This window comes from Antedon bifida, chromosome 7 (genome assembly GCF_963402885.1).
Source record: "Antedon bifida chromosome 7, ecAntBifi1.1, whole genome shotgun sequence".
Lineage (NCBI taxonomy): Eukaryota > Metazoa > Echinodermata > Crinoidea > Comatulida > Antedonidae > Antedon > Antedon bifida.
In genome coordinates, this window is record NC_136232.1 from 26,261,183 (window position 1) to 26,283,574 (window position 22,392).

The window sequence follows — 22,392 nt, forward strand, 5'->3', positions numbered from 1 at the left end:
AAACAAATAAAATAAATAGAATTTAAGTAATAAATTGTAAACAGATAAAACAAAATTTGGCCCAAATGGCTGCCCATAGAAATTAAAGTCGTGACTTAGTAGTTTACTCGTGAAATAGTAGTTTCATTACACGTGAAGGTTCGCATAGCAAAGGTGTCTGTAAAAAACGTAAAATATCACAATGCCTATCAAAGCTGTTTGTATTCTTGTAGGCGAAAAAGTGAAAGGAGTCATCAATTTCACACAAGAAGTACATTTGCTTACTTTTTATATTTCTAAGTTGCAAAATTGTTTAAAATGTCTAGGCCTTTTTTACGCCCTATCTCTCTATCTAGGCTTAGGCCTGGCATGTATGTTGATGATGTGGGGAGGTTACGGCAGAAAAAAATTGCAGAGTCATTGAAGCGTGTCAGTTTAGGGGGTGTGTCGATGGGCGCGCCGTGGTTTTATCAGGGAGTTATTTATACCTCCCTGTTTTTATTTCCTTTATAAACTAGGATAGGAGTAGTAGAATAGAAATAGTCAAGCTATATAAAAAAATTGTTTGTGAAGTTTCCATTTGAAAAACTGACAAGTTATATTTTAAATTAATATTGAGTTTTAAAATTTAAATTATTATATTAAGCTGGAGGAGGGTACATTATTAAATGTTTAGACAGGGCAGAATAGTTCTAATATAACAGAATGTGTATTTTTCTTAGGCTGCTGATGGACCAGTTAAAGTGACAGGTGAGGTGTCTGGATTGGCTGCTGGTAACCATGGCTTCCATATCCATGAGTTTGGTGACTACACAAGTGGTAAGTGTGAACCAAACTTTGAACCAGACTGACTCAAACTTTGAACCAGACTGACTCAAATTTTCAACCAGACTGACTCAAACCTTGAACCAGACTGACTCAAACCTTGAACCAGACTGACTCAAAGTTTGAACCAGACTGACTCAAAGTTTGAACCAGACTGACTCAGACTGACTCAAAGTTTGAACCAGAGTGACTCAAACTTTGATCATGTATATCAGATGCAATGATACTTATTAAATTCAATTGTGATGCCACCTCATTAGGCAACACTGACCAAAGAAATAATTTTCATTGTAGGATGTTCGAGTGCTGGATCCCACTTCAATCCTTTCAAAAAGACCCATGGAGCCCCAGAAGATGAAGTAAGGTATGTCCACCTTAATTGCATTTTAAAGTAAAATCTCTAAAGAAAATAGTCTGGGAAAATTTGTTACCTCAAACTCTAAATTTAAATTTAAAACAAAAATTTTTTTTTCCTTCCAGACATGTTGGTGATCTTGGAAATTGTGTTGCTGATGATGGTGGTATTGCAAAGATTGACTTGACCGATAAGCTGCTGAATCTGACCGGGGTCAACTCAATCATTGGTCGTTCTGTTGTGGTAAGCACTCACTGTCATACATTTTATCATTACAATTGTAATACTAATATTAATAGGTCTTCAGCAGGTGTAGCTGATGCTGGCATGGTGCCAACGTGACCCATTCTGACAGAAAAATGTACCAGCATGGTAATAGCATATTCCCAGCACATGTTCAGTGAGCAAAGGGCTTTAAGCTCTGTCCACACTATCAAACTTTATGTGATGTGCCAATATAATATGGACATGATGATGTCATATCACATATTTGGGCACATCACACTTTTTTTAGTTTAGTTTGATAGTGTAGACAAAGCTTTATTGAAATATTGACATTTAATGCTATTTACTCTTATATCTTACAGGTGCATGCAGATGTCGATGACCTCGGTAAAGGAGGTCACGAGCAGAGCCTGACCACAGGTAACGCAGGTGGACGTCTTGCTTGTGGTGTCATCGGTATCACCAAAGTTTAAGTCTGCTTCAAATGAAATATAAATGTTTACTATAATGTGTGTATATCGTGGTTCTGATTGAAATAGTTTGTGACCCTTTAATCTGAAATAAATAATAAAACTTTGTTTTGAAAATAGTTTCCAATACGATTCTTGTGTAAATTTGTTGTGCAACTTGCCGACTCATTTGTGTTGATCATTTATACTGGAGAAAAGAGCCATTTCTGTATTTACAATTTGTCCAGTATTAAGTCTGATACAGTGTCAGATTGCATCACATGCATAGCCTGCATCATAAGAACAGTGAAACATGTGATGCTGTATTCAATCTAACAGAATGCACCAGTGTCACAGAATTAGTAGACTATACTTGTTGACGTAGGAAGCTTTCAATTTACAAAATAACTACATGTTAATTCATTGTGCACATGCAGGGAAGTTTGGAGTGCTCTCCACCTCGTAATTTTTGGTGGTTTCCAAGTCCAATCGATTGACCGGACTTGTACCCAGGTCGTCAAAATGAAAGCTTCCTATTGCCGTAATTGTACGTAACCAGAAGGGAGCTAAGATGCTCCTTACCAGTAGATTTGGTGAAGATACGTGTGGAAAATGATAGATTCAATGAACAGAGAGAGAGAGAGTGCCTATTATGGTATATACATCTATTTAATGAAATTACTTTCTATTGATTAAAACAATTTGTGTAAACTAATGCAAATTATGCATACAATTTTCTATATATGGGACTTTCTCAAACATGTATAATTAATGTTAGAGGACTTCAGGGCATTTTATAAAGACTTGCCGGTTTTAAGGCGATATAGCTTCTCGGACTCTTTGCGGTTTCTATACAGGCAGTTTGAGGAGGTTGTAAAGCGACCTGTCTAACACAACTAATGTTTTTTCAACAACTTAAAAAGGTAAAATTACACAGGCAGATGTTCTGCCTGAAATGCTTAATACATGTGTTTGTTTAACAATGTATAATACATCAACAAACCACCTACCTGCTGCCTCAACTGCAGTGACCTTTGCCCTGTAACATACTGTATTTACCTGTAAATCTTAACATTTAAAAAATCCCTTTAATACAGTATTCCTTCTAATAATCAACATTTACATTTGTAAAGGTAATCTGCATATCCAGGTATTGAAGCAGTTGGCATGTACAGTAAGATATTTGCCATTCTATATCAATTCAAACAGTAGGCTATCTTTCCCTCCCCAAAATTCACAAATCTCATAGTATATAAACAGTATTTTTAAAACAAAGGTATAATATTGTTATTGGAAGGAAACTAGACTAAAGCTCTGTCTACACTATCAAACTTTATGAGACAACAAAATGTGATGTGCCCATATATGGACAGGATGTCATATCACTAGCATATTTGGGCACACCACACCTTTTTGGTCAAACTAGTTTGATATCGTTGACAGAGCTTACAGTAATTTTTGTAGGCATGCAGTGCTTTCAAAATTACAATTAGTTACTACAATACTTTCACAAACAAAATTAAAAAATAAAAAAAGTAGCAAAACAAGTACAGATTGCATCATCAAACAGAACATTGGATTTTGCGAATTATTAATATAACCTAAATTTCCACATCGATAATGAACAGTGTATTTACATGTCTTGCAGTTTATCCAATAGCAATAGGTTTTCTTTTCTTACAACTGTAACCTTTGACCTTTATGTGGATAAAATGAATACTATATACAGTCAAACCTCATTTACCACACTTTACTACAAGAATATATAACAAATTTAGTTTTCAAATTTTATGTTACCCAATTACAAAATCCACAATACAATTTCAAGCATCTGTCTGTATTTTGTTAACTATAACTTTAAGTTATTAAAAATGCAACGACCTCACAAATAACTATAATTATATGCTTGCAACGTGTTGGTAAACCAAGTTTGACTGTGGAGCTAACACTGCAAATAGAAAAATGCCCCTATTTGGGACAGAACTTGAGTTTGTCTTCTTCTCAACAGACCCTCACCTCATTGTGATCATCGCCATTTGCGATAGGATCCGTCCGTGTTGAACTATCGCAATTTGCGATCAGTTTCATCCGTTTATTGATCACGATTTGTGATCCGCATCCTCATCTATGTTGAACCATCGCAATTTGCGATCAGTTACATCTGTTTAACGATCACAATTTGTGATCAGAACGTTGAATCAAACTGCGACATGATCGCCATTTGCGATAGCATCCTCTTCAGTCCTCAATTTGAGAACCCGTTGGTCTCCATTTGAGACGCAATACAAGTCATTTTGAAAACATTAGCATATTATCTTGTTAATCTTTTCCATTCTTGATATCTGTGACAGCTTCCGCTAGTTTAGCAGTTGATAAAGTATGGCTGGCATTTGTTAACAGCATGCAAGACTTAAATAGAGTGACTAACCAATAGTAACTGGCCTAGGCAAAGACAAGCACAGTCTAACACCAACTATTCAGTTTTCATTCCAGCAATAACATCGTAATATAGTACAGTATAGTATAATAATACAACTGAATGATTTTATAGTGCTTTTAAAGAATAATATATAGGCACAAAGTAAAAACTACATTTAAAATATTCATTGATATTAAACAGTGTTGTTTTTACCTAAGCCAGTATTATTGTTTACAATGAATATAAACTCAACAGTGCCATATTTACTCAAAATGTACAAAAAATAAAAATTTATTTTTACACACATAAAAATCATTTATATAATTACACATATTCAAAGCACAATTGAAGGCACTCAGTTGTTGAGAACAAGAAAATGAATCACCCAGATACTGTTATTCCTGACATTTAAATAGTATAATTAATTACTAATTAATTAAGTACTGTAACTAATACAGTATTAATAAGACTTGTTTTCTTAATTACGAATGACATTTTCTTTACATGACTTAAATATTATTAAAAGGCATACTGATATGAATAAGTAATAATTTATGCGCTATAACAGGTGTAACATTTCTTGCTGTCAACAACTGAGGCAATTAAAGTCCATTGATTTGCACTCTATAGGTAGACAATTTATTTTGCACGGATTTCATCAAAATTCTTGTAATAATTAATTCATAGTTCATTGCGATGGCTGGTTACTAGATTCAATACTGGCACCTTCAGGTGCTTCGTCTAAAGCTGGTTGTCCTGCATTGTCCATTTTAGCGCCATCTTGCGGAAGTAAAGCATCAGCTGCGTTTGGCGGTTCACAGTTTTCAACAGCATCGTTTCCATTTTCTAAAATATTAGGGTTTAAAACCGGTAAGTCTGGTTCCTGCATGACAACCTTGGGTTGTTCAGGTAAGCCAGGTTCATTGTCCATTGGAACACTTGGTTCCATCATTACATCTGGTTGACTTTGAATAGAAATAGGAACATTTGCTTGTGAAGGTAATTTCTGTTCAATTATTACTTTATCGGGAATGGCAGGTTGAATAGGTATTGAGTGAGACTGCTCAACCACTGGTGTGGCAGATGAAGGTAAATTAGGTTCATTTGCATCCTTTGTTGATGGAAGAGTTGCATCAGTTTCCGACAGATCAGAACTCTGCGGCTGTTTAAGTCTTTCCTGTTCTGGAATTCCTGCCTCAGCCTGTGATGGTATTTTACCAACAGATTCCGGCACATCACCAAGATTCTGTTTTGGTTTATTTGCTTCAGATTTAGAATGATCTGCAGATTGTGGAACAGTAGATTCTTCTTCTGATGGACCCCAACGACTCCTTCGTGGCCTGTCTCTATCTTTATTTCTGTCTCGATCTTCTTCACGACTTCGTCCTCTTCGACCACGATCCCTACTGTACCCGTCACGGTCTCTGTCTCTATCCCGGTCTCTGTCTCTATCACGATCTCTGTCTTTTTCTCTATCACGGTCTCTTTCACGATCTCTGTCTCTTTCACGTTCTCTATCTTTACCACGATCTCTATCCTCTCTATCTTTACCACGATCTCTGTCATCTCTGCTCTTATCTCTATTGCCTCTACTTCTGTCTCTCCAATCCTGTTCCCTCCAGTCTCTTTCCATGTCATGCCGCCTATCTGAATCTCGACGTTGATCTTCTCCAAATCTATCGTGTTCACGTTCTGGCCATGGTCTGCGAGGCTCATCTCTTTGTGGCCAACCACCTTCTCGTGGACCTCTCATTTCTGGTCCGCCCGGACCTCTCATTTCTGGTCCGCCCGGACCTCTCATTTCTGGTCCGCTAGGACCCCTCATTTCTGGTCCACCTGGACCTCTCATTTCTGGTCCACCTGGGCCTCTCATTTCTGCTCCACCTGGACCTCTCATTTCTGGCCCACCTGGGCCTCTCATTTCTGATCCACCTGGACCTCTCATACCACCCAGGTTTCGCATTTCTGGACCAACAAGACTTCTTATTTCCGGTCCACCTGGGCCTCTCATTTCTGGGCCACCTGGACCCCTCATTTCCGGTACACCAGGGCGCCTCATATTTGGACTTCCAAGACCTCTCATATCTGGACCAAGCAGACTTCTTGGTCCTCGCATTTCGGGTTGTGGTCCACGCCAATCTCTATCACCTCTCCAATCTTTATCTTGTCCTGGAGGTCCTCGTGACATTTTACCAAAATTGTCTCCTTCACCATCACTATTCCATCTTTCATCAGGACGATTAAGTCGAAGGCGCTGTGCCTCAGCTTCTCTTTGATCAATGTCACTTATACGATCATCAACATCACCCATCTTTGATCTGTCTCCAATTCCTCCTGCCATCATCTCTGGATTGGGCATTCCTGGTCTGATTTCTGGAGCCAGCATTAAAGGTACAGGACCACGAATTTGGACACCTGGAGGAATACCACGTAATGATGCATGAGTGCTGGGAACACCTTGTAGTCGTACAGGCATCCCAGGCATTCTCATGGGAAGTCCTCCGGCAGGCATCCCACGTTGGAATATTGGTTGACCCCGAACAGCTATCATCGGATGCAACATCCTAACACCAGGTAATCCAAACCGAACACCAGGGACTTGCTGCATTGGCTGACTCAATAGACTTGGAGGATTTGGCGAACGTATCGCCATTCCTGTAACTTCTCTAGCTGTGAGTGGTCTAGCACCATGAAGCGCTTCTTTCCCATCCATACTATCTTTTTGAGCTTTTGACTTAGCTTCACCCTCTTCATCTTCATCCATCATCTTATTCAAAGCTGCCACCATACTCAATGCGTTATTCTTTGGCGGTAGTGGTATCTTAAACGGACCATCCTTAGGGACTTGGTTCACATCTGTGGTACTCGGTAAAGACTTTGGTGGCTCGTCAGAAAATCTTGACGGTTTATCTCTTGAAACTGATTGAGAAGGAAGATTAGGTTGTCCAGGAGGATGACCAAGAAGGCTTGGCAAAGACGTTGGTACTCCTTCAGGAACTGGTCCTCCGGGTTGTCCCATTCTCGGTGGTAGACGAAAAGGCACAAATCCAATTCTTGGTTGTCCAGGGTGGGGCATTAACTGTGGTTGGCCCATTCCTGCTGGGTGTTGAGGAGGCATAGCTTGAAATCCAGGAATTACTATAACTTTTCCTGGTTCACCTTGAGATGTCGGTTCCATACCTGCTTTTGGAGGTGCTTGTCCAACAGGTAATGGGATGTTACCCGGTAGAAGAGCTCTCATTGGTAGCTGCGGAGGAGGGCGACTGATATCAAATCCAGCAGGAAATCGGAAGCCAGGAGGTGGCATTCTCGGATTAAAATTTGGCAATCGATGGAATCCACCAGGGGGAAAATTTGGTGGCTGGTCTACCGATGGTGGATGAGGAGGAGGATGCGATGCAGTTGTAGTACCTACAGGAGGCACAGGTGCAGGAACTCCAGCAAGTGGTAGACTGGCTACTAGATTGGGTATTGAAGCCACTGTAGGCAGGCCAGGTATTGGCTGCCCTGGAACTGACAGGCCTGGTATTGCTGGTAATTTAGGAACACTGTCTGTCTGCATTTTTGTATCTTCTTCAATTTTTGGTTTAACTTCTGGAGGAGGAACGTCTAAGGAGCAGAAAAACAAACACAAGAAAATATTAATGTATTGAAATACAATAATAAATAAAGAACACATAAATCATTCTATTCTACTCTCCAAAAAAGAAGACAATTGAATTTTTTTGTTTTTTATTCAACCATCTTTAAAAAGCGCGACCTTTCAAGTTCAGCCCAGTGTGTTAACTGATATTCAGTAACGCAATTGTACATATGATCGCTCAAGAGATGAGGATAAAGAGTCTTTAAGCAAGTGAACTAACCTTTCTTAAGTTCTGGTGGAATAGTTTCATGATCAAGAACAGCACCTTCAGCGATTTCATCAAGATCCATTCCATCTCGAACTCTGTCCCACGGAATGTATGTAACACCCTTTTCCACAATCCAATTTTCCTTGTATTCCTTGCCCTTAACTCCTTTCCCTGGTGCAAATGCCACCTGAAAAACAAAGGTTATTTTACATTGTTAGGTCGATTCAATTTGTTTATAGATAGATTTTTCTTGGTACTAATCATTAATAATTAAGTAAAGGCAACCTTAAGTGGTGAATAAAGTTGGCTTTCTTTAAAAAAATGGAAATTAGGAATAAAAAATACATGATGCTTAAGTGCGTTACCTTAAGCGTCATTCCACCAAGTTTAACCTTATCCATCCTTTTGATAGCTTTGTAAGCTTCCTTTCTCTCGGCCATCACCACGTAAGCGCATCCCCGAGGGGGCACCATCTAAAGAAATGAGATAATTATTACAATACAGCAAAAACATTCACGCATAAATGTGTCACCAATTAATGATTACAAGTCTGTAGTCTGTTCAGAGTGGATCTCAAGATTTTAAATAGGGGAGTGGTAACTTGTTCGTTTTATATTTTTAATATGTTTTTTCTGCAATTCTGTTCATTTAGGGACCACAGTGGAAATAAGTTGATTTTTGTATTTTTCTGTGTTTGTATCCGTGATTGATCATCAGAATGAATATAAAATAAAATATAATAAGATAACAATAGTCTGACAAAAACAGTATCAAAGGACAGAACTATTAGCAAAAAGTCAAAATAATGAGGAGCCTTACATCAATGGAATTGACCACTCCGTGTTCCTCCATCAAATTGCGGATTTCACTCTCTGGGATATTTTTTGGTACATGACCTAACCATACCGTTCTTGTACAAACTGGGAAAAAAAACGTTAATGTTATGTATTATGACCAAGAAAGATAACAAAAGAAAAGAAGTAAAAGATTTCATAATATAAGTCAAAATATATCATTCATTCATTTCCTTTATTTCGGATAGTATATCTATATAATGACTTTATAGAAAGTATTTTAAAGAAAATTTAAATTAGAAGACCACGACATTCAAATCATACTCACCACTTAAATACTCTTTTTTGATTGGTGGCAGCCCTTTTTTTTCACGTTCTCGTTGTATCTCCTTTTCTTTTTCTCTTTCCCTTCTTCTCTCACGTCTGTCTCGTGACCGTGATCGCTTGGATCTTCTAGACCGACTACGGGATCGTGATCGTCTACGCTTTCTTGAGCGTGATCTTGAACGGGACCTTCGTCTTTTTGGAGAACGTGACCTTGATCTGTAAGTGGTAAGGATATATATATATATAGGACAAAATAATGTTACTGTGTTGTTTTGGACACCTGTGGATCATAACAAATTTTTCCCAATATAATAACGTTACAACTTGTGGCCAATGGCCAGATTGCGTACCTTAGTAACAAAGGTGTCCTTTTAATAATCCCAACAAAGAGATCCTACTGTTTTATAATTTGTAAATAATTTTTTTTATCAAACTAGTTGAATACAATACCTTGAGTGACTGCGTCTTCTCGGTGACCGGACCTCTCCAACTTCCACACTTTGCTCCGACTCCATTCCCATATCTGACGGCTCTGGAGGCTAGAAACACGAATGTCACAATGTTACATACAATTTCACGTGTATTTTTGTACAACCATTTTTTCAGTTGTCGATAATTTTAAAATTGTCTACATTAGATATTGAAGCTTTTGAGTTTGAGACGGTATACTACTCAGACAGATTTCTCTCTAACTAAATGTTTAATTGTCCTTGTCAGACCAAACAGTAGATCATGGACGTCAAATCACCAAGACAGTTTTATAGTGAATGGAATGGTATACACAGGTTTAAACTCTGTCTACACTATCAAACTAGTTTGACAAAAAAGTGTGATGTACCCAAATATAGTGACGATACTCCCAAATATGGTAGTGATATGACATCATCATGTTCATATATGGGCACATCACATTTTTTTGTCCCATAAAGTTTGATAGTGTAGACAGAGCTTTATACAGATTGATCATTATTCTCTCCTTTGTCTACCATCCCAAATTTAAATCAACCTATTTGTAAATACCTGTCGTTGCTGCTGCTGCTGTATTTCCCTATTGAATGCCTCTTGTTGTTGCATTAAATGATGGTTGTACGGGACAGGTTGATGCGGCAGATTTGGATGCGGTATGTTGTTCAGTGGTGGCGCCATTTCCATTTCATTTTGCATACCAAAACTAAAAATATAAAATTGGTATATAATTGAAAGTAACAATAGAAAAATAAAATTAATAAAGATAATGGGGTCAGAAAATGGTCAATATTAATATTATGGTTTGTTATGGTTATGTTTGTAATGAATATTTTTATTAATTCAGATGGAAAATGAAGATTATTAAAATCATACTTTAAATAGGCCATTTTGTAGTTTTAATAAAGTTATTAACTTCTGTAAAAAAAAAACACCATTGTCTGATAGACAATTGAAGTATTTTTTGCTTTAAATTACATTTTTTTCAGGTAAATCATTTTTTTTTCGATCAAGTTTTTGGTCAAAGTGAATAACTATTATGTGAAATTAAAATGGCATATTTAACAAAAAATTCGAAAAAAAACCCAAAAATTTCTAGGGGGACAATAAATCTTTAATTGTTCAAAGTCAGTCACCTAAAAAGTAATTTACAATAGAACCTAACAAGGAACATGAAGAAAGATGCCAAGTATAAAGGCCTATTGTATGTTGTATTGTGAAGCATTCTTACTTTGAATACTGGTTGATAGGTGGCTGCTGCTGGGCCTCTTGCTTTGTACCTGAAGGCTTGTCATCATCTTCATAGTCAAAGTCATCCAGCAAAGACTTCAATCATAATAAAATCGTACATAAACTTCATTAAAATACATATTTATATACTGTACATAACATTGTTGAAATCTTAGATTCCATTTATTATCCAATATAATGGAAATTGCAATGCTCATATCTTTGCTTGCCTTATATATAAATATCAAGTATTTTATGTGCACGGAACCAGGGAAGAACAACCATCTGATCTGGGCCTCATTTTTGCTAAATAAATATAAATTATACACAAAAAAATGGTGCAGATAAATGTTCTGTAAAGGAAGATAGTAATGATTGCCATTTTATTTTAGAAAGCTCTGTCTACACTATGAAACTTTATGTGACAAAAAAATGTGATGTGCCCATATATGGACACGATGATATCATATCACTACCAATATTTGGGATCGTCACTACCATATTTGGGCAGATCACACATTTTGTGTCAAACTAGTTTGATAGTGTAGATAGAGCTTAATATTAAACAGTTGATTTGGGTATATCACCATATTTAGGCACATCACACATTTTGTGTCAAACTAGTTTGATAGTGTAGATAGAGCTTAATACTAAACAGTTGATTTGGGTATATCACCATATTTAGGCACATCACACATTTTGTGTCAAACTAGTTTGATAGTGTAGATAGAGCTTAATATTAAACAGTTGATTTGGGTATATCACCATATTTAGGCACATCACACATTTTGTGTCAAACTAGTTTGATAGTGTAGATAGAGCTTAATATTAAACAGTTGATTTGGGTATATCACCATATTTAGGCACATCACACATTTTGTGTCAAACTAGTTTGATAGTGTAGATAGAGCTTAATATTAAACAGTTGATTTGGGTATATCACCATATTTAGGCACATCACACATTTTGTGTCAAACTAGTTTGATAGTGTAGATAGAGCTTAATACTAAACAGTTGATTTGGGTATATCACCATATTTGGGCACATCACACATTTTGTGTCAAACTAGTTTGATAGTGTAGATAGAGCTTAACATACCTTATTGAAAACCTGAGGCTGCTTTGATTCTACTTCTGGTGGAGCTTTAGCCACTACAGCTCCCACTTGACTAGTCACCTCATTCAGTTGTGCTGCTAGCTGCTGTATCTGTGCTATCATATTTGGATCTAAGCCTCCTGGTGTCTGTACCTGCTTAGCTTTGTTCATTACTTTTTTATGATTTTCTAGCTGCTGTTGAAGTTGCTGTAGATGCTGCAACTGATTTTGTTGCTTAAAATAAAAGACAAAAACAAAGTTTTTAAATAAATCATTCACTTTCATTGAAAAGTTTGATTAGGATACATAGTTTTGTACTGTATTTTTTGTAAAGCTCTGTCTACACTATTAAACTAGTTTGACAAAAAAAGTGTGATGTGCCAAAATATGGTAATGATATGCCTAAATTTGGTAATGACATGACATCATCATGTCCATATATGAGCACATCACATTTGTTTTGTCACATAAAGTTTGATAGTATAAACAGAGCTTTAGACAATTTTATTAATTGTGTAATAGAATCGTAGTTTTGTATAGCATTTTGCTATGCTACAATAAAGATGTTCCCTGAATAAGATTATGTTGGATCTTTCAGACGTATTAACTAAGTATGAGTTGCAACTGTTAGATTTAAGGATGAAAATAGCCATGACAAGAATTATCAGTAAGGCCTACGAGGAGTATGCTAGTTTAAGTAGGTGGTTTGATGCTGTTTTATTGACAGGCATTGCTATTTGTCAAGAGATAAATTCAAATTAATTTGTTCACAACTACTGGTTCTAGAAATAATAACTTGAAACTAACTTCTTCATTTTGTTTAGCTTGTTGTAGAATCTGTGAGACAATGCCCATTGCATTATCATCTAACTTAGGATTGGATTCAGCCGCCGCCGGAGCTGCTGCAGCTGAGGATGAAGTATTCTCTGCTTTGACAGACTCCACTGGCTCAGGAGGTGCTTCAACTGAAAAATAAATAGGGGTGTTCAATGGATTTTATAATTTTCGAGTTACATCTCGCTCTTCTAGGAGAATAGGTTATTGTTGGTTTATCCAGGTAAGCTAGGCATGAAATAAATATACTACATAATACTAAATATCAGTTTGAATTTATGACAAAATTGTTTCATGTAATAAATAAGTTTTTTACCCATGTTACAATTATTATCACAACAGTCAGGGGAAAAATAGCAAAAAGTTTCCTACTTTTTAGGATTTGTATCAGATAATCTATATTGCTTTGACAACTACGAATGTAGTATACTTACCAACATTCTCAGGGTTTGCCATATCTAGTAAAGGTTGCACAGTCTCAGCCGTAAACACGCCATTCTTCTGCCACAGATTAAGTACTCTTACGATCTTAGCCTTGTCATCCACTGGACATTTGAATAAATGTTGAAAGGTACCAAAGATGTTCTTAGCAAACCTAGGAGCAAACACATCCTTCTCAGCACCAAACTGATGGCGTGACTGACGAACAATTGAATCTATAACATACAGCCCTGGTACTTTGTATTCTGGTCGACACTAAATAAAGAAATTACATTAGTTAATACATTACCATCAATAATGACAAAGAACTTATAACACAAGAATCTCCTGTTCTTCAATTTGCATTCAAAACACAGTATCGGAAGTACAGGGTTAAAAGGTCAAACTGGGCGACGCCATTTCACAGCATGGAGAAGCGCCCCCTCCAAACTAGGAAGTCAATTACTCTACCCCCATAGAGTATTAGCAGATCCCCTCTATGGTTTTGACTTTCTAATTTGATGCGGGCGCCCTACTCCTCAGTCAATTACTCGACCCCCCCTAGAGTATTAGCAGATCCCCTCTATGATTTTGACTTCCTAATTTGATGCGGGCGCCCTACTCCATGGCTCACAATGGCGCCACCCATAGCTCTATTCTATCCCACAATGCCTTTCGAAATTTTTACGCGCTTCGGACGAACAGGAGATTCTTGTGTTATAAGTTCTTTGATAATGACTATTATAACTAAGATACATTTGTGGGGTTTCATGAACCATAATTAAAATTACTTAAATATAATATATATGTACTAACTACTATACAGCAGCTTAAAGTCCCTTTCACACCACCCCTAACAAACCCTGATGTTCAGATTTATACTATTTTAGATATCATGAAAGTAAAAGACACTATATAAATAAACTGTCATTAGTTTACAGTACTCCAAATACCTTTGGGCTAGCCCAATAATATGTCTGGTTTTCTGGAAAGTCTGGTATCCGGAATGTGTTTCTAATGGTGAAAATTAATTTTGGACCTCAAGAAAAGTCTGGTTTTGGGAGATCTTACGTTTTCAGAGAGTCTGGTATTGGGAAAGTTGACTGTAGTACCAGAATACAGTACTGTAGTTGAATGTGTAATAACATGGTTTACCTTCTGTATAAACTTTTCCACACTTTGTACCACATGTTTATACATTTTAATTGATTTGATTGCGGACTTGGTGACAGCTGTCATCTTGGCCCTAGAGATGGGCGGCTTACACTCATACACGCCAGAAAGCTGCAAGATAAATCATGGAGGTATAAAATAGAAGGAGAGAGCTCGGAAGACAAGCCTTTGTAACTACATAGTCCGCCGCCTCCTCATATAGCGCAGCATGTTACACAATGTTACGCGCAGTGTGCCTCTGCGTGGTCGCTTCCTAGTCTCCTCCTGATATCGGCGACGTGACGTCACATGCTTGTTTACTCTGCATGCAGAGGAGATAAAATGGCTGCTACAGCAATGATTATTTTTTTAGTCTAGATTATAATAATTATGCAAGGACTACTCCAGCCCTACAGTAGCCTAAAACTATAGGCCTAGTCACGGTTTCGTAATCGAATACCTCCATCATCATCATTACTTTTCTGACGACATGCAAATTTATACATTTCAGATATTGTCCCCTAAAAACATGAAAAATGAAGATTAATAACAAACTTTGGATACGCCATTTCACAGTTTTAATAAGGAAAGCAAAAATGTTTTCAATTTCATTTATAAAAAGACAAAATAAACGGTTAAATTTAACGAAAATCCCATTGCCTTCAAATCAATTTGACTTTTTTTTGCGTTAAATTACAGATTTTTTTCTATACAATTTTTGGTCAAATTGAATATTTTATTTATTATAAGACGTTACAAAAAATGACCCCTGTAGGCCTATTCAAAAAAACAATTATCAGGGGGACAATATATCTTTAAAATATAATTTACATCACTGTTGTTACAACTATTATCCTTTTTGATTAATTATTGAAGAGATAAATAAACACACTCTTGTCTTGGCCTAGACCTACATTTGTATTTATGCTATAATACAGTAACGATAGTAGGCCCTATGTCTAAAAATAAATTAATAATAATAATTAAAGATGTATTGTCCCCCAAAATCATGAAAAATAAAGATTTTTAAAATCGGACTTTGAATAGGCCATTTTGCAGTTTTAATGAAGTTGTTCACTTCCATAAGAAAAAAAACGGGGGAAAACAATTATTTCACCTATAAAAAGACAAATTAAACAGTTAAATTACCCAAAAACTCATTGTCTTCCAGACAATTTGACCATTTTTTGCTTTAAATTACATTTTTCTCAGGTAAATAAATTTTTTTCAGACCCAATTTTTTGTGAGAGTGAATAACTATTATGTGACATTAAAATAACATATTCAACAAAAAAATTAAAAAAAATATTTTTTTAGGGGGACAATACATCTTTAATATAAAATATTATCAGACAGTTCCATTTTTTAAAACTAAAATGTGAAAAAAAAATAATATTCATAAAATCCTAGGGATCCAATCCAATGCTAGTTTATTTGAATTGTTATTATTATTTTTTCATTCCAAATCAACAGTTAGCAGGCTAGGCCTAGATCACCGAACGTAGCAGCACATGATGAATGAAGAGCATGGCGCGGCGCGAATGGCCAAATCAAGCTACACAATCGTCCACAGTCAGTGTCGGCCTGGATGTTCAATATCAGTCACCTTAAATAACGTTTATTTTTATGACATACCTCATTATTGAATGTTCTAACTGCATCCATTTTTACACCAAATGTTCTGGTAACTTTTAAAATCAATATTTCCTAGAATAAATATCCATAATGTGGTAAATTATCTCATAAAATGTAGTGTAAATGTCCCGAAAATTTTCAGCACGAGGATGATACAGAAAAAGCGTTCACGTTCGTCGGTTCATATTTATATAAGACACAATCTAATTGGCCAAACTAGAGGGCATGTTATTCTTTAGGCCAATAGGACGCATCGTTACTAAAGTTGTTAAAACATTAGATATTGGCGTAAAATGGTGGCGCTGTGTAGAAAAAGGTGTTCATCATGCATGGATAAACCCGAATTTGTTTACACAACACTAGCCTACACTACTGTACTGTTGAGTGTACAGTATTTTACGTTTAAAAACAGTTTTGCAGATTTTATAGAAAAATAATAATACAGAAATAGGCCTCAGTGTAAAAGTAAATGAACGTTTGAATCAAATTTTATTATATTTTAATTAAAAACTACGTCTTTTTAGCTAAAAAAAACCTGTAAAAGTTAGCTAGGCCTCTCTAGTAGGGAAAGTTAGGCCTACTTAGTACTACTACTAACTAGGCCTAGGCCTAGTCTAGCTAGGCTCTATTCCTATCAAGTACTGTAGTGTAGGCCCAGGCCCACCCTAAACAGCAAGAAAGGCTGTCCTGGTTGGGCCTGGACTTGTGGCTTCCCAGCTGGGACCTTATATACTTTAGTAGTAGTACTTCCGCGGTGAGTAAATTATAAAGTTATGAATTTAGTCGTTCATAACAAAAGGTTCGTACACCCTAGCTAGTGTAGATAAGTAAAAAAAAAAAAATGTTCGCTACATTTATTTAATTGATTGTATTGTTTCCAACAGAGCCTGTCAACTTTAAAAAGATACAAGAAATAAAGATCTTCAAACTTAACCATTACCATGGCAATCCTTACTCGCAAGCTGTTTAGGTGGCTAACTTTATCTGTTTTTCTTTTATCCTTTATTGGATGTTTTCTTCTTGTTGTTCACATAACCAGAATTGAAAAAAAAAATGATGAAAAACGCAAATTCCACCCTGATTCTGTCAATTTTGGAATTAAACGCAAAATTGTGCCGACAATGCGTCCTCCGTTTATGCAACCAGCTTTAAATAAAACGAAAGCTGTTGGTAACAAAGTAAATAAAGAGAACGACAAGATTGATACCAACTTTAATAGGACTAACTATAAAACACCTAACTATAAAATCCACACGTTTTACTATCCATGGTATGGAAACCCAGAATTTGACACAGAATTCCTACATTGGGATCACCAATATCTACCTCACTGGGATAAGAAAAAAGCAAAGAAGTGGAAATCTGGACAACATGTTCCCGTTGAAGATATTGGATCCAATTTTTATCCTCAACTTGGTTGCTATAGTTCTCGTGACCCCAAGGTCATCGATTCTCACATGCAGCATATGTATAAAGCACGTGTTGGTTAGTAATAGAACTTTTTTTACACTTATGCACTTTTCAATTGTATGACCTAATACGACCCCCAGGAGAGGTGCGTCATATACAAATAATTACTGACGCAAGGGTGCGTCAAAAAACCTAGATGGTATAGCTGGTCATACAATTGACAAGTGCATTACTCAGTCTAAAAGGATGAAAGTAAATATATTTACTGTACCTTGTAAAAAAAAAAATGGACACACCACTGGTCACTGGTCAACTGCATGGTCATCAGGAAACTATTTTCCATTCATATAGCCAACAGCTTAAGGTTCTTGAGTCCATTATAACTTTTGATACAACAATAATAGTATATCATCTTGCCAAAATTTGCAAACATGACTCTGGTATGACTTTAACTGGTACCTTTTCATACAGGCCGATTCCTTACCAGTGTGCCATCTCAACCCTGTAGAGAATACTCAATAACTGAAGAAAAACATAATTGTATTTTATTAATTGATAATTAAATAATTTTGAATAATTTGAATATAGGTGTAATAGTTGTGTCTTGGTATCCACCTGGAAAAGCAGACAATGAAGGCCATCCGAGTGATGACATCATACCATTTCTCTTAGATGCTGCTCAAAAATATGATATTAAGGTACATGTTTTTTTTGCTTTTGTATCTTTTGATGTGTTTTTCATTCATTACCGCCCTCTGGATCATTCCCTGCTTTTTTTCTTATAGGTTGCATTCCACAGTGAGCCGTACAAGGACAGGAACGAGAAAACAGTAAAATCAGATATAAAATATATCATTTCCAAATACGGCAAACATCCTGCTTTTTACAGGTACGGCCCAAAGTCTCTACCATTGGTGTACCTGTACGACTCATATCTCACCCCTGCATATAAATGGAAGAATCTTCTAAAGCCTGGCGGAGAGTTAAGTATCAGAGGGACGGATCACGACGCTTTACTCATCGCGTTATTAGTTGAACAAAAACATCTTTCAGACATTTCTGCCGCAGGTTTTGACGGCTTTTACACATATTTTGCTGCGTCTGGGTTTACTTACGGTTCAACTTACAAAAATTGGCCTCGTTTGGCAAAATCAGCCGAAGAAAAAAATTTGATATTTATCCCCAGTGTCGGTCCTGGGTATATTGACGAAAACATTCGACCTTGGAACGGTGAAAACACAAGATCAAGGGCAAACGGTCATTACTATGAAACCGCTTTTACAAACGCTCTTAAAGTTAAAGCTGAATTGATCTCAATTACGTCATTTAATGAGTGGCACGAGGGGTCACAAATTGAACCGGCGATTCCTAAGAGTATAACGGGATTGAATTACATGGATTATGGTAAACATGGACCTGATTTCTACTTGGACTTGACGAGAACTTGGGTGGAAAAGTTTGAGCATAATTAAGTAAAAAGTATTCATATTTAAAATCTTAATATACTCTATGTCTGATAGAACAAAATGCCAACTCTGCAATGTACTATTACATTCCAAGTCTTGTAATATTTTAATGTCATTTTTTTTAATGTGAATATTCTTTAAGTATACTAATATATTACTGTACATTCCTGAAGCCAATGTCAGAAGCCTAGTCTAAAGCTCTGTCTACACTATCAAACTTTATGTGATAAAAAAATGTGCCCATATATGGACATGATGATGTCATATCACTACCGTATTTGTACATATCACTACCATATTTAGGCACACATTTGTTTGATAGTGTAGATAAAGCTTAAGAGCAATTTTCAATATGATTAAAGGCAAATTTAGCCTGTTTATGAATATACATTTTTTCCTATAGAAAACAAAAGAAATTAAAACAATTTAGGTAACTTTTTATAAAAAATTATAAAGAAATTATGGGGATAAATATGTTTATATCTCATTTTTAAATGATGAAAGTGATATTAAGTCAACTCAAATTAAAACAGTAAAGTTTAAATCTAATATAGGTGTCGTATTTATTGTGGACATGCTCTGGTTATAGTAAGTGAAAACAATTTCATCTGATTAAGTGAATGCTATGATAGGACAGAAAAGGTGAATGTCGCCATCTATAGTTTTAAAAAATTATTACTGAAATGAAATGAGCGTATACTGCGTCGACGACTATGAATGGTTGCCTATACAATTTGTGTGCCTAGAAATCCGCTATACAAAGTAACACTAAAATTACATTCTGTATTACAAGCGTTCCTAGATGATCTAGCATTATTGCCAGTGTCTGAAACATTTTAACGAAGTATTTAACCCGAATTGAAACGATAAAATAAATAAAATAAAAATGTGAACATTCGAAATTAGAAGCAGAAAAGATAAAATTAGAATACGAGATTCAAAAGATAAAAATAGATGAAATAAAAACATAAGAAATAGAGACTATAGATGACGTAAAATATAAAAACTGAATATACAAAAGCAGGTTAGAGTCACGTGACTGTAAAATGACGTTCCAAAAACCGTAAGGGAATAATCAGCCATAATCAGATAACAAAAAATATATGATCACTTTACACATACATATCAGTAATATTCATATCATACACCCCCTTGGCAATACAAGCCGGTTGAATATGTTTCGCATTTATATGCCTATTTAAAAACTAATATCATTTCCTATGTGAAATCATAATTGTCAATACATCTTTTTTGTTCTCATCATCAAACAATATACGCTTTGTGCGTCGAGTTTCTATTTTTACGCATAACGAAATAATTGTTGGAAAACGTCAATATATTTATCCATCAAATATTTGATTAACATTGTAGGCTTTAAAATAATTTTAAAACCTTGTTATACCAGGAAGGAGTGAAATTGATAAATTAGAGAGTAGTTTCAGTTTATATTGTAAATTCTGTCCAGAAAAAAATAGTTTGGTTTTGGAACGAATATGCATATATGATTTGATTTGAATTTGAATCAATAAATATATTTCATTTACAATGATAACTTAAAAAATACGGTGGTAAAGATTGTTATTAAACAAAGACAACGTGAGATTACTTTATCAAACTATTATGTTAATGTTATTATAGAACACATCAAGTTAGCATGTTTAATGTTCTTAAAAAATAAAAAAATTAATAATAATTTATTCATAAAACGAGAGATTGGATGATTTTATTTTTTAATATCGTCAAAAAAAAAATTTGTGATTTAGTAAAACGTAATTAACGAGAATGTATGTACGTTGATGAATTCAACTACTGTACAATTCAATTCAATTCAATTCAATTCATATTTATTTAGCTATCTTGGTGTATATTACATACATAATGGCTAAGGATCCTGAGAAGAATTATGTATTGTTATCTTTGAAACAATGTTTACGCATTGTATTCGTAATTATAATACACTATGGGAAGATACCAAACCCAAGACGGTTTTCAAATGTAGTTTAAACATCCCCAATTTAATTTAGCTGAAACCCTCCCCAGGACCATTCCAGTTATTTCATTATTATAATTATTTTAAATATTGTCTATACAATATTTAAAACATTTTAATACAAACACAAATTTAAAGGAAAAGAAAAGATCTTAAAAAATGACGAATCAAAACTAAACTAACAAAAATAATTTAAAAGAATTTAAGAATTTAAAATATTCATCATTTTCTAAATCTCAATTTTATATATTTCATTATTTGAACTATAGCAACAATGTACAAACATAAAAACACTCTCTCTTCTAATACAGGTTAAGCAATATAAATTTAAGATGAAAAATTGCCTATCTTTTGAAATTTCATGAACAACATTCAATTTAAGAAATATTGTGACATGGCTGTCACCCGGTCCCCACCACGTCATACAACCCTCTCCCCCACCCACCACCCCCTAAGATATTTATTGTACCATGTCTTCATGTATACAACGGCCTTCCTATTCAGGTAGGCCTAACATGCAACCCCACTCTGCGCTGAAACAGAATATTTATAAACACGAATAGTCAATAATTTCATATTTTATTACATCAACTTTATTATTATAAACATCTATACAAATATTGTCTTTGTGTTACATCGAATGCATGGTCACTTTCATCTTCGTTTACCTATTCTATTTGAAGAAGATTAAACTTGAATACATGAATAATAAATAAACAGAGTAATGAAACGATCGTCTAAGAAACGCTGACACAATAATAGTAGGCATTTTCTTTGTATATAGTAAACAACGGTGTTTTTATAGTACGCACTATATTAAGATTCATCCATATTTATAATATGGTTTACGCGAAGTGCGCATTGCGCGTGCCTTAGATGATACGCGGACGGAATGAATCCGCGTACTTTTAATGGTAAAGCTAGCTTGGTTCCCACTCTCTAGGACGCAACGCGAGACTTAGACGCAACGCAAGCGAGTTGACCAATGACAAGCGACTGTTCGAATATTTCATCGCTTGTTATTGGTCGACTCGCTTGTTGCATTACGTCCTTGCGTTACGTCTGTAGTGGGAACCAAGCTTAAAATGCCCCATCCTTCTCAGACAGCTATACATTCTTCTCTACATACCCACATATATTGTATTAATAGGCATACTCTTAACCAAACTGATATGACTCCGTGGCGCAACGGTAGCACGTCTGACTCCAGATCAGAAGGTTGCGTGTTCAAATCACGTCGGGGTCATAAAGTCTAATAACGTCAAACTTTATATTTTACCTTTAAATCTTAGCATGGTCAGTATAATTTGAATAAAACCGTTACAAACATGAAAAATGTAGCTTTCTTTGGATCTTACCTTTTCAAATGCCCTTTACATAAGTTTTGAAATGTAATGCTAATTCAATGAATACAATTAACATATTCATTTAATTTGAATTATTTAAAGCTTAAATTACGACTAAAAGTTTT

General features: G+C 35.5%; 3 protein-coding genes and 1 non-coding gene across 4 annotated transcripts; 3 read left to right on the forward strand and 1 right to left on the reverse strand.

Moving 5' to 3' along the window:
* The first annotated feature begins 110 nt into the window (after positions 1-110).
* On the forward strand, positions 111-1,981 carry LOC144847696 (superoxide dismutase [Cu-Zn]-like). Its single transcript, XM_078704185.1, has 5 exons — positions 111-250; positions 702-798; positions 1,099-1,168; positions 1,285-1,402; positions 1,747-1,981. Exons 1-5 carry the CDS (start codon positions 182-184, stop codon positions 1,855-1,857), a joined length of 465 nt encoding a protein of 154 aa, XP_078560311.1. The 5' UTR covers positions 111-181; the 3' UTR covers positions 1,858-1,981.
* Positions 1,982-2,483: 502 nt separating this feature from the next.
* On the reverse strand, positions 2,484-16,205 carry LOC144849143 (uncharacterized). Its single transcript, XM_078706159.1, has 13 exons — positions 16,056-16,205; positions 14,424-14,552; positions 13,283-13,544; positions 12,822-12,979; positions 12,018-12,248; positions 10,921-11,015; positions 10,245-10,395; positions 9,675-9,763; positions 9,226-9,440; positions 8,923-9,023; positions 8,469-8,576; positions 8,116-8,290; positions 2,484-7,861 (listed from the first exon to the last, which is right to left on the reverse strand). The coding sequence occupies exons 1-13, from the start codon at positions 16,083-16,085 to the stop codon at positions 4,941-4,943; spliced, it is 4,665 nt and encodes a 1,554-aa protein (XP_078562285.1). The 5' UTR covers positions 16,086-16,205; the 3' UTR covers positions 2,484-4,940.
* A 176-nt stretch (positions 16,206-16,381) lies between these two features.
* On the forward strand, positions 16,382-19,765 carry LOC144847695 (glycoprotein endo-alpha-1,2-mannosidase-like). The gene is made up of 4 exons (XM_078704183.1): positions 16,382-16,520; positions 16,940-17,540; positions 18,054-18,163; positions 18,251-19,765. The coding sequence occupies exons 2-4, from the start codon at positions 16,997-16,999 to the stop codon at positions 18,935-18,937; spliced, it is 1,341 nt and encodes a 446-aa protein (XP_078560309.1). The 5' UTR covers positions 16,382-16,520; positions 16,940-16,996; the 3' UTR covers positions 18,938-19,765.
* A 2,330-nt stretch (positions 19,766-22,095) lies between these two features.
* Positions 22,096-22,167, forward strand: Trnaw-cca (transfer RNA tryptophan (anticodon CCA)). Its single transcript has one exon. It is a non-coding gene; the product is annotated as a tRNA-Trp (tRNA).
* The last annotated feature ends 225 nt before the right edge of the window (positions 22,168-22,392 follow it).